The sequence below is a fragment of the Balaenoptera physalus genome (genome assembly GCF_965194825.1).
Source record: "Balaenoptera physalus genome assembly, chromosome: 3".
NCBI lineage: Eukaryota > Metazoa > Chordata > Mammalia > Artiodactyla > Balaenopteridae > Balaenoptera > Balaenoptera physalus.
The window spans coordinates 83,380,887-83,393,283 of NC_138890.1; the positions used below are offsets into that span (position 1 = coordinate 83,380,887).

Sequence of the window (12,397 nt, forward strand, 5' to 3'; positions counted from 1 at the left end):
CTTAGCCTGGAGTCCATTTGTCACGAAAACTAAATAGGCACATTGTACCCTTCTAGGCCATGATTATCAAATGTTATGATTCTGTTTATCCTAGTGATTCTTTTATGATAGTACAGTTCTAGGGGAAAATGTTCATGTGTTTTGGAAGAATTAGATTTTTCTACTTTGCTAGGATTGAAACTACTTTTCCTCTTGAGATTCATAATGTAAAAGTTCAGATATATTAATTTGATTCCGTGATTCTTTTAGAATATCTCTACTCCTCAATCCAGAAGAGAAGTATTAAACTTTACTTGGCCTGATTTCATCTAAGCATTCGACTCCCTTGAATCTACCTCACTTTACCTTTTTCATGTGGTGTTTAAGAGTAAAATGGTGTACTTATTTGTGTACCTGTTTACTTAGCTTTCTACTTTAGCTGTATGTTTGTTGACCATCTTAAATTACACATTTCAGAGCACATAGATTCTTTCAGATTATTTGGTATATACAAATAGATACTAAGAGAATGCTTAAAAACGAGCTTTAAAACCTTATGGGAACAATAAGTTAAAGCATAAGTAAAGCATAGCAAACAGAACCAGAGTCAGGAACACCTCCTTTACCCTGCAACTGGGAGAACTGGGGTAGGTTGTAAAGAGAGAACCAGTCCCTCCCAGCTGTGATTTTTTTATGACTGTGGTATTCTGTGTACATTAATTATCCACATAACGGAAGCATTTCACTTTAGGTGGCAAACTTTCAGCAATTTCAGGTGGAAATCTTTCCCTTATTTGAATGTGCCTTAATATTCTCGTACTCTTACATGCCTTCGATAAAGAACGTTATTTTCATAACCTTCAACGAGGGCATGGTGAACAGAATTTAATCTTTTCTTGATGAATTCAGATCATTATTATGAGAAGGAATTCTTAAATTGTACTTTACATAGTGACGTAACATTCTCGAAGTTTTTTGAAGCTTGTAGGAATCATTGACCTAATCCTATTTAGCCCCAAAAGGATATTCTAGTTGAGTTCTTATGCCTGCTTTTTCTTACTGTACTTATTGTCAGAATGTTACCTGTCTTTTCTTGCTGTTTTTATGTCTGCCTCTAACGCTCTTCTAACATCCTACTTTTAATCCAGGTTTTTAGTACTGGTTTTTAAAAATTGTTTAGACAGGAACCTCTCGGGGGTAAATGTTGATAAGTGAATTTTAGCTTAAAGAATAGACTTTGTAATGACTGTGTTTGGCTACTCAGAGACCAAGCTTACTTCAGAAATTGTCATTTTCAAAATCTGGTCATTTGGGCAAAGGAAAGAGTATTTTTATTTTGAATTGTGCCAGTTTGCTTTAAAAAATCCGAAGAATTATTTTGGAGAGTAACAATTAAATGTGTCTTTATTTCTCGGTAGATAGTTTTAAAGATTATGTACTTTCTCTTAGAGGCTTTATATTTAATGATGTAATAATACCTGAAGTCATGGCCAGCTTGTCATGAAAGAGAAATTGAAACTAGTAGGTCATTGAAGGGGAAATAAGATTGATAGTTGCTGAATAGAAATTATTCTAAAAGGTTATGATAAATTTGTTTTTTGTTTTAATTCACTCATGACTAACATAGATCTCCCTTTTTTTTTTCCATTGGGAAAAATTCTGAAGACTAAATAGTTCTTACAGTGTGACCCTTTTATTTATTTTTATTTTTTGACAGTGACCCTTTTAATGTGATAGCTGCCTTGCATTTTCTAGAGAGAATGCTCACTTTTCCTTTGCCAGAGAATGCAACCAAGATTTGTAACACCAAAAGGAAAGTTACAGGATGAGGCATATTAGGAACAATCTATTTAAAGAGATGGAATTAATAAAAATCACTAGGTCAAGTTGTAATAAATTGGAAATATAAGTATTTTCAAATTGTTTGGAGTTGACAGCAGATAACGCCAATGGAAAGTGGTGGGGGTTTTTTTGTTGTTGTTTTTTCCTTTATGGAAAAATACTGACTTTTCATTTCCCGAGGAAAGTAATTACCTTTGTGACTATACTGGTTCTATTGATGCTGTAACATTTTAATAAACTTAGGGGTATAAAACAACACAAATTTATTCTCTTACAGTTCCAGAGGCCAGAAGTCTGAACTGCATCTTACAGGGCTTCAAATCAAGGTGTCAGCAGGGCAGGTTTTTTCTGGAGGCTCCAGGAGATAATCTGTTCCTTTGTCTCTTTCAGCTTCTGGTGGCTGCTGACATTCTTTGACTTCTTGTCTCATCACTTTAGTCTCTGCTTCCATAGTCACAATGCCTCCTCTTTGACTGTAGTTTAATCTCCCTCTGTCCCCCTTTTATAGGGACATTTGTGGTTACACTTAGGGTACACCCCATCCAGGATGATCTCCCTGTCTCAAGATCCTTAACTTCCATCACATTTGCAGAGTCCTTTTTGCCATATAAGGTAGCATGCCCATGTTCAGGGATTAGGACCTGGATATCACTGGGGGGCATTAGTCAGTCTACCATAGTGAGCATGGACATGTATTGTGCATCTACTTCCAGATACAGTTTTCTTCTCCACACTACCCCCATCCCCAACACACACACACACACACTCTTTCCTTTTGCTGAAACTTTTCTTCCTTAAATTTCTTAAGCTGACATATAAGCTTCTAGTTTATGTTATATGTGAAAATCAGTCTGCAGCTTAGGCAGATGGAACCTCAATTCATAAGCAATACACTGTCTTTAAGGGAATTAAAATCAGACTCAGGTGATAGAGTAGTAGACAGGGAGTAGGAGTTCTAGATTTTAGTTTCAACTCTCCCATTAACCATATAATTTTGAACTACTTTCTAAATCTTTCTTCATTTAAAAAATTGTTCTTACAGCTTTAAGTTATTTTAAAATTTTTTTCTATTTCATCAAGTTCATATTGAAGACTCCAGTGCTTAGTGGTTATTTTAAATAGTGAAATTAAGGTAAATAAAATAGTGAAATAAAAGTAAAATTAATTGTCTTTTAATTTTACTTTTATTTCACTCTTTTCTGGAGTTATTTAACCCTTTTTTTCTTCAATCATTTCATATTATTTTCCTAGACATCTAATAAGTTTAAAGTATTGTGTGGTTTTAATTAACAGGAGGATCAACTTTTTGTGGCATTGCATCACTGTGCCTGATGGGTAAACTAGAAGAAGTTTTTTCAGAAAAAGAATTGAACAGGATAAAGAGGTGGTGTATAATGAGACAACAAAACGGTTATCATGGAAGACCTAATAAGCCTGTCGACACCTGTTATTCTTTTTGGGTGGGAGCAACTCTAAAGGTAAGAGAAATAATAAAAATGAGAAACCTTTACTCTTTGTTAATAAAAAAAAACTGTGCTTAAAGGGTTTGGTCTTTGTAACGTTCATTAAATATTGTTAGCTTTAGGGCAAAAGGTTTTTTCTTTTGCTCTGGCAAAGCTAGTCTCTGTATGGTTTTTCCACAGAATTCAGTTATCTGTTGTGCTACTTAAAAATTTCTATTCTTATAAAGCTCTAGTGTCCCAGAACCTATGTAAGAAAGTAGGTGTAATGTCATAAACAACTTGTACCTGGAACTGATCAGTGGTCTATCTAGTGGGGAGATCTGTCTGAACATACCAGTAAAGGATTTATGGGAAAATTTAATCTTAAAAGATAAACCATGGGTCATTCCTTTAAAAACCATCTAAGGTTTTCTATTTTGTATTAATTTATTTGTGTAAGCCTTCTGAAATTATTGATGAATATGTTCATACATTTTCCCCATCTCTGCTACCTTTTGATGTACCTAAATACATAAGCTTATTAGCCATTGAGTACCCACAAGTTTTCAGTACCTTAAAATTGCCTTTTTTGCCTTTAAAAACATATCACCTAGGCGTGATATTCAGGAATCTAACCAAAGTCTATGTTCATCATCTATACACAGTAAGTCCCCTGCATATGAACAAGTTGCATTCCGAGAGTGCGTTCGTAAGTCCAGTTTGTTCATAAGTCTAACAGAGTTAGCCTAGGTACCCAACTAACAATCAGCTCTATAGTACTGTACTGTAATAGGTTTATAATACTTTTCACACAAATAATATGTAAAAAAACAAACACAAAAAGTAAAACATTTTTAATCCTACAGTATAGTACTTTGAAAAGTACAGTAGTACAGTACAACAGCTGGCACATGGGCTGGCATCGAGTGAACAGGCAAGAAGAGTTACTGACTGGAGGAGGGAGAGGAGGTGGGAGATGGCTGAGCTGAAGGATCGTCAGCAATAGGAGACGGAGGGCAAGCTGCAATTTCACTCACGCCTGATGTGGATGGCACAGGTTCTGGTTCCTTGCTGGATTCAATTCCATTTACCCTCTTGAAAAAACGATCCAGTGATGTCTGGGTAGTAGCTCTTTTTTTCTCATCACAGATGACACGCTAGCACTGGATTGCATTCTGAACGGCTGCTGCAACCTTCGTGTACCGTTCTACATTCGGGTCCTGTGCCTCAAAAACTAACAGTGCCTCCTCAAATAAAGAAAATCCCCTTGCCATTTCCTGCATCATGAATCTCTTCGGTTCTTCAGTTACTACTTCTTCCTCTTGTCTCTCTTTATCCTTTCTCTGGGCCTCCAGTTCCATCAGGTCTTCATTAGTAAACTTCTCATGTTGCACAGCAAGGAATTCAATGAAGTCGTCCTCTTGCAGATCTAGCTTGAAATAAAGATACTGTACTACTGTACTCTATACAGTACTGTACAGTAGAGTACACAAAAAGCACAACCACTTGTAGAGGATGCACGCATGTGACAATGTACGCCAGACATGTGAACTGACTTATGCGATTGGACGTGTGAATGCACGTTCGCATCTTTGAATGTTCACAACTTGAAGGTTCGTTTGTGGGGACTTACTATAATATCCTAATTTTTTCTCTTAAACAAAATTCATACATGTGGTTGAAATGAATTGGGAAAATAGAACAATTTAAAGTGAAGGCAGTAGCCTCTGTCTCTCTTCTCACTTCTAGTGCCATTCCTCAGGTGCACCATTTTAATTTTTTTAATTATGAAAAATTTCAAACATACTCAAAAGAAGAGAGAATAGTGTATAATGAACCCTTAATATGTTCATCAACCAATCTCAACAGTTTTCATCCCAAACAAAGCCAGCCTTCGTTCATCCATATACCTACCCACTTCCCTCACCCTCACTGACTAATATTTTAAAGCAAATCCCAGATACCATTTTCTGTATTATCTGGAAATTTTTCAGTATAATCGCTAAACATAAATAGCTTTTTAAAAAATGGAACCGTAATGTCACTTCTAAGAAATCAGCCATAATTCCTTATCATTAAATATCAAGTCAGGATGATATATATTTCCTATTGCGTCACATCAAGAGGCATATAATATAATCTCTGGCTGTCTCTCCTTTTGATCAAAGGGCTCCAGAGTTGTCAAAACTGATTCATCCATTATAAAGTTCCCCATCAGCCTTCTTTGTTCACTTTTTTTATGGTGTTAAAATATATGTAATGTAATAAAGTTTAACTATTTATAAGTGTACAAATCACAGTCTTGTGTAACCATTACCACTGTCTATACCCCAAACATTGTCATCATCCTAAACATAAACTGTGCTCATTAAACAGTACCTCCCCATTCTCCCATCCCTCCAGCCCTGCTAACCTCTATTCTACTTTTTGTCTCTGTGAATTTACTTATTCTAGGTACATCATATAAGTAGAATCATATAATCTACTGTGTCCTGTGTCTGGCTTATATTTCTCAAGCTCCATCCATATTGTCACATGTATCAAAATTTCGTTCCTTCTTATGGTTGAGTAAATATACCTGTTGTATGTATATACCACGTTTTGTTTTTCTGTTCATCTGTTGATGGACACTTGGATTGTTTTCACCTTTTGGCTATTGTAAATACGGTGGCAGTGAGCACTGGTGTAAAATAAATATCTGTTTCTGGATGATTACCTAGGAGTAGAATCTGTGGATTACATGGTAATTATGTGTTCAACTTTTTGAGAAACCACCAAACTATTTTCCACAGTGGCTGCACCATTTTACATTCCCACTAGCAATGTATAAGTGTTCCAATTTCTCTACATTCTCACCAATACTTGTTTTTTTTTCTGTTTTTTTTTTTTTCATAATACCATCCTAATGGCTATGCAGTGACATCTCATTGTGGTTTTGATTTGCATTTCCCTAATGATTAGTGATATTGAGCATCTTTTGATGTGCTTATTGGCCATCCTGTGTATCTTCTTCGGAGAAATGTCCAATTTATCTATTTTTTCTTTTGTTGCCTGTGTTTTTGGTTGTTATTCCATGAAATCATTGTCAAATCCAATGTTATGAAGATTTTCCCCAATGTTTTATTCCAACAGTTTTATAGTTTTAGTTCTTGAGCGTAGGTCTTTGATCCACTTTGAGTTGATTTTTGTATATGGTATAAAGCAAGAGCTTCAGCTTCATCCTTTTACATGTGGACGGACATCCAGCTTTCCCAGTACCATTTGTTGTAAAGACAGTTCTTTACCCATTAAATGTTCTTGGCACCTTTGTCAAAAATTACCTGTTTATTTCTGGGCTCTCCATTCTATTACATTGGTCCTTACTGTTTTAATTACTGTAGCTTTGTAGTAAGTTTCAACGTCAGGAAGTATGAGTTCTCGACATTTTTCTTTTTAAAGATTGTTTTGGCTCTTCAGGGCCCCTTTCAGTTTCATGTGAATTTAAGGATTGGCTTTCCCATTTCTTAGGAAAAAGGCTGTTGAAAGTTTGATAGAGCTTACATTGAATCTGTAGATTGCTTTGAGTAGTGTTGACATCTTAACAATGTCAGGTCTTCCTATCCATGATGATGGAATGTTTATCCATTTATTTAGATCTTTAATCTTTCACCAGTGTTTTATAGTTTTTTGTATACAGATCTTTCACCTGCTTAGATAGGTTTATTCCTAAGTATTTAAATTCTTTTGGAAGCTATTATGAGTGGAATTGCTTTCTTAGTTTCCTTTTGGATTGTTTGTTGCTGATGTATAAAAGCTTCATCATCTTCATATGGAATGGTTTTAGCAGCCGTTGAGGATCATTACTTAGGTCCATTATGTCATTGGGGGTTGCTAAATGGTGATATTCTATCATTCCCTCTAAATTTATTAACTAGGATTCTTTTATAAAGAAGAATTTCACTTTAAGGTATGGTTGTACAGAGAAAGGCAGATGATTCTTCTCTTAATTTTAATAATGTTCATTCAGTCAGTGAGTTGGTTCCCTAGCATCCTCTAAAGTTTTCCAATGAAATAATTGGGTTTTAGGGTTTTTTCTTTTTTACCCTTTGAGTATCACTGTGAACTCATAGATTTTAATATATTTTATCCATTTTAGTCCATTACATGGTTCTTTTTAATGCTCAAATTGTCCCATCTTTAGCCAGTAGGAGCCCCTTCAAGTTGTTTCTTGAGTCTTTTTGATATGACCTTGGTGGTCTTTGACAACTTTCTAAAGGCAACTACTTTTAAACCTTTTTAAAAATTTTAATTCTTATGGATAACTTTAAATAATAACTTTAAATATGCTGATTTCTTGACTTAACACCTTTAGGCATTATCCCAGCTATGAAAACATATTCCCAACTATGAAAAATGAAGATTTGGCCTCCCCTTTTTCCAGCAAATTGTTACTGGTATATATTTTTTTTAGTTCTGAACCATTTCTCTTCCTCTCCCTTCTAAACGTTTCAGTTTACCTTTACTTTTACAATGTCAACTTAGGTAACATTCATATTTTGTTCAGTAACAGTGATCAAATATTTTATGCTTTGCCTGTAGGTTGATTTTAAAATTTGAAAACCAGTAATCACATATTAGGGCTTATAAATATTTTTTATTGCTAAACCAAGTACAGTGTTAAGATTATTGTTCCTTCTTTCTATGTAATGACCTATGTGCCACTTGATGAAAAATGTTTCTAGCATCAGGAGTCTAAAGAGTCTCTGCTTATATTCTATTAATGAAACCAAATGAATGAATAAGTTGGTTTCTTATTTGTACCATAACCTTATTATTGGTTTTGTTTCTCTTTTTGAGAAATAATGCTTCTTTATTAATCGTTAATACCTTTCGTGGCTCTCTGATTTATTGACACACTTTCAGCTGCTTTGTGACACTTCTTGAACTTTCTTATCTACTGCTCAGCACCCCCCGACCCTGTTCTCTTCACAGTTTGACAATCCTTTATTTTTTTCTATTGAATGGGATCTTCAGAGAAAAGACAAATACATGTCCTAAATCTTTAAGCTGCATAATTTTTTATGCTAAAATTGTATTTGTCTCACCTTGTATCTTTCCTAATTAAAGAGCTTTAATTTTTTACTATTCTCAAACAAAACTGTCTCTAGCACGTGGTTAATAAATTTTGTTGCTCTTTTTTGAAATATTTTTGGTTTTCATTACCAGCAATTTGTAACTAATAGTTCAAAAGCCTGTCATAAGAGTTAGAATATAGGTTAATAAAATTGCCCTTTTAAAAATAACTGATGAAGTTGAACATACTGGGAAGTTGTGTTTTGAATGGAGCTAAATGTGATGCAGAGAAGTCAGTTGGGTATGGTTCAAAAGAAGGAAATAGTGAGTGGGTCAAGAAAAGGAGAGTATATTTGATAAGATGATAAAAAAAAGTTAATGTGCTTGAGAATTTTAAATGCTTAAGCCCCCTAGGCTTGCTCTGAGAGCCTTACTTAATTAGAGAAAAGCATATTTAAATTACATATATCTGAAAATTGAGCCAAAGGTCAATATGAAAGTTTTATGTCAATAAATTTATATTTGTCATGTCATTTCAGCTTCTGAAAATTTTCCAGTATACTAACTTCGAGAAAAATAGAAATTATATCTTATCAACTCAAGATCGCCTCGTAGGGGGATTTGCCAAGTGGCCAGATAGTCATCCAGGTAATTTGTTTTTTGTATAAATCCAGAGCAACTTTTGTTTTGTTTATTTTTTGACTAGATCTTCAAGCATCTTTGTCAGAAAGGGCATATGATAGAAAATATAGGCACAGTTGTAAACTTACTTTAAATAATGTTTTTAAAAAGGTAAATTGTTTAAGTTTACGGTAGATTTAGGGTCTTTGGGGTGTAAAGGAAGGATTTGATTATCAAGATGTATTGGTATAGTTTGCCCTTTTTTCCATATATTTCACTTAGCAGTATTTCATTTTGTTGCGGGCAGTAAGGCAGATGGTCTGAATGGTCCCTGTCCAAAATAGAATTGGTTCATCCAAGATCTTTAGGATTACTAGCTATCACTTGAGCTCTGCAGAATAAATTACTCTTAAATCCAAAAGGGAGCTAGTTCTTACCCTTTTCATAAGTCATTAAATCAGAAATCTCAAATCCTGAATACAGGTGTCCCTCACTGTCCATACTCTTATTCTCTGAATTTTGGCAGATTCAGGTTATTTTTTTTAGATGAATACTTTTGCTATGTGAACTCTCAAACCATTCACTCTCTAAAACTCAGGAACCAAATAGATTCAGACAATACAATATTCCATGCTTTCCCAGCTCAGGAAAGGCATGGATGTGAAGAACAGAGGATTCTTGTATTTCATAAGTACTTTTAAAAGAGTTCTTCAGAAATAATGACGTTTCTTCAAAATATGTGGATAATTCTGCTATTTTCCAAACCTAGACAGGCCATAGTCTAAGCCGCATGCTCTAATATAATAAAGTCAGTAACTACGTGGATGCCATCTACAGACCCCTCAGGCCTAGCCTGCCAGCACAGCTCATCATCTCCATGCCCTGCCCCAAACCTTTGGTGGCACTAGACCCAAGTTCAGGCCTAGGATTCTGCAGATGTCTTACCAGTCTTCCTCTAGTCCAGTGCCCCTCCTAGTGACACTTTTGTGTGTGTGTATGTACATTTGCTTAAATGAGAGTAAAGGGGCCAAAGCTCTTTTCAGACTCCCAAAGGGATCTCTGATGCAAAAGAGAACCTCTAATCTAAACTCTTCTATTAAGTCTGTTAAAATTGTTCAGAAACTTTCTTAGCACTCAGAGTCAGGTGGCATGGCACACAAGGCCCTCCCAAGATTTGGCTCCTCTCCCACCTCTAGCATCATTCATCCCTTCCCCCTTAGGGTTCACCGCCAGCAAAATGAATCTATTTATAACTTCCAAAAAACTCAATTCAAGACTTTGTTAACAATAAGTCAGAACACTGACACTTTGGTAAGCAAATTGACCAAGTATTAGCTATAAATATATGACAGTGGATTGAAGGAAAGATTGTTTTTGCAGCATTGCAGTAGTGTCATGGTTTTCATTATGAGTCTAGAACCTCTTCACCTCCTCTCTTGTCATGGAACGGTTACGGTCAGAATATGTACCTGAATCGAGATACAGATAAGGGGCGCATGGAATCATGTTTTTTTACCTGAAGTGAGCAGGAATATTTCCTGACATCCATATTTATGTGTATTTTCATGCAAAATATGCTTCTTTTTAAAAAAATGTACAATGCTTTTAATTTCTAAAGCAAAATAATATTTTTAAATTTGGTATCTATAACACATAGCTATAAATATGTTTGAAAAGTGCCTCAAGAAAACAATTCTTTTGGTATTGATTCCATTGTTTTCAATCAGTACATGGTACTATTTTAAAAAATAATGTACTGTTTTAACAAATAATGGGAATAGGGAAATGACAGTCTCTTGAAAAGCATTTGTTATATAAACGTATTGAGATACATTTTGATTTTTTACAGTAGCTTTTTTAAAAGAAAATTCTTGGAGCTTTTTCCTAGAGAGATCAGTTGTTAAGTTTAACATTTGAGTAAATACTTGGATGTAATATTTTTTATAGATATGTTACAATGTCTTCAGATCCTGTACATTACAGAGCATAGGAAGTCTTTGTATGATAAATTGCATTTATGTGGAAATTTTTAAAATTAGCTTATTCTTGGTTCTAATAAATCAATCTAGTAGCAGATTTGACAGAGATTTTATATACATTTATAGGAAAAACTTATGAAAAGAATGAAGTTTTATTATGAGGAAAATATATATTTCAGCATCTAAAGTGCTTGAATACGTCATTACCTACAAAGAGTTTTTTTTAATTTGTTTTTGAGGATTGAAACGTTTAACTTCTATTTCATTAGCTTTTACAAAAAATCCTTTTGAGAAAAAAATTATTCTTACATTACTGGAAAGTGTAAGATCCTATTTTATTTATTCTAAGTGTATTTTCTGTTGCATTCTTTTTTATTATTATCATTAATTTATTTATTTATGGCTGTGTTGGGTCTTCGTTTCTGTGCGAGGGCTTTCTCTAGTTGTGGCAAGTGGGGGCCACTCTTCATCGCGGTGCGCGGGCCTCTCACTATGGCGGCCTCTCTTGTTGCGGAGCACAGGCTCCAGACGCGCAGGCTCAGTAGTTGTGGCTCACGGGCCCAGTTGCTCCGCGGCATGTGGGATCCTCCCAGACCAGGGCTCGAACCCGTGTCCCCTGCATCGGCAGGCAGACCCTCAACCACTGCGCCACCGGGGAAGCCCTTCTGTTGCATTCTTTTCCTAGAAATGTTTCCTTATTTCTACACAATAAAATTTAATGTTGCTTTTTAATTTTAGAAAAACTGCAAGAAAACTGTAATAGTATAGGAAAAATCAAGTTTATTTTTTGTGGTCTGAAAATTAGAGGAAAATGAGCTAGAAGAAACCTAAGTATTCTCTGAAAAAGACATAAAAGGGGATTAACATGGACCTTCATTGGTGAAATAACTTTTTCACAAATAACATTGAGTAAGCACAACTATCTGTCATTCCTTTTTTGAAAAGTAAATGATACTTTTGTAACTAAAACTTTCTCTTTAATTCTTTTGACACAAAAGATGTTTTGAACTTTAACAGCTCATGAGACCATAAATGATGACAAACTCAAAAACAGAAAAAAATTTTGACTGCTACAAAATCTGCTTTTTGTAGTGTTCCCATAACTGCAGTTCTCTGAGCTCTTTCAGTCTCAGGCAAGCAACAGCCATGTGATTTCAGTGGCCATTTAATGGAAGAAAGTTGCTGCCCCCTGAAAGATGGGAAACGGTAGTGAGGCCACTGTAGAAGAATTGTTATGGTATGAACACTCACATTATTATGACCAAATAGAATGTGTGAGTTTGTTTTTATTGTCAGGTCAGATATTTTTAGAATGACTGACATTACCTGAAATAGGGAAATTAAATATGGTACAGCATTCCAGAATGGATTATTTTGCCTAAGCTTCTTTCACTTAACATAGTATTGTCATCGTATATGGTTTAGGAACTGTCAGAGGTAAAACTTAAGGGGGAGGGCTAATGCTACTTAGATTCTGAGGTT

The 12,397-nt window shown here is 34.9% G+C and overlaps 1 protein-coding gene across 2 annotated transcripts in view; it reads left to right on the top strand.

Annotated features, from left to right (window-relative positions):
* PGGT1B (protein geranylgeranyltransferase type I subunit beta) overlaps positions 1-12,397 on the top strand; it is a 56,311-nt gene that overhangs the window by 41,969 nt on the left and 1,945 nt on the right. For both annotated transcript variants that reach the window (XM_082455799.1, XM_082455800.1), the window contains 2 exons: positions 3,115-3,299; positions 8,855-8,963. In XM_082455799.1, the coding sequence (XP_082311925.1) occupies positions 3,115-3,299; positions 8,855-8,963 (294 nt within the window). The remainder of the gene's footprint in view (positions 1-3,114; positions 3,300-8,854; positions 8,964-12,397) is intronic.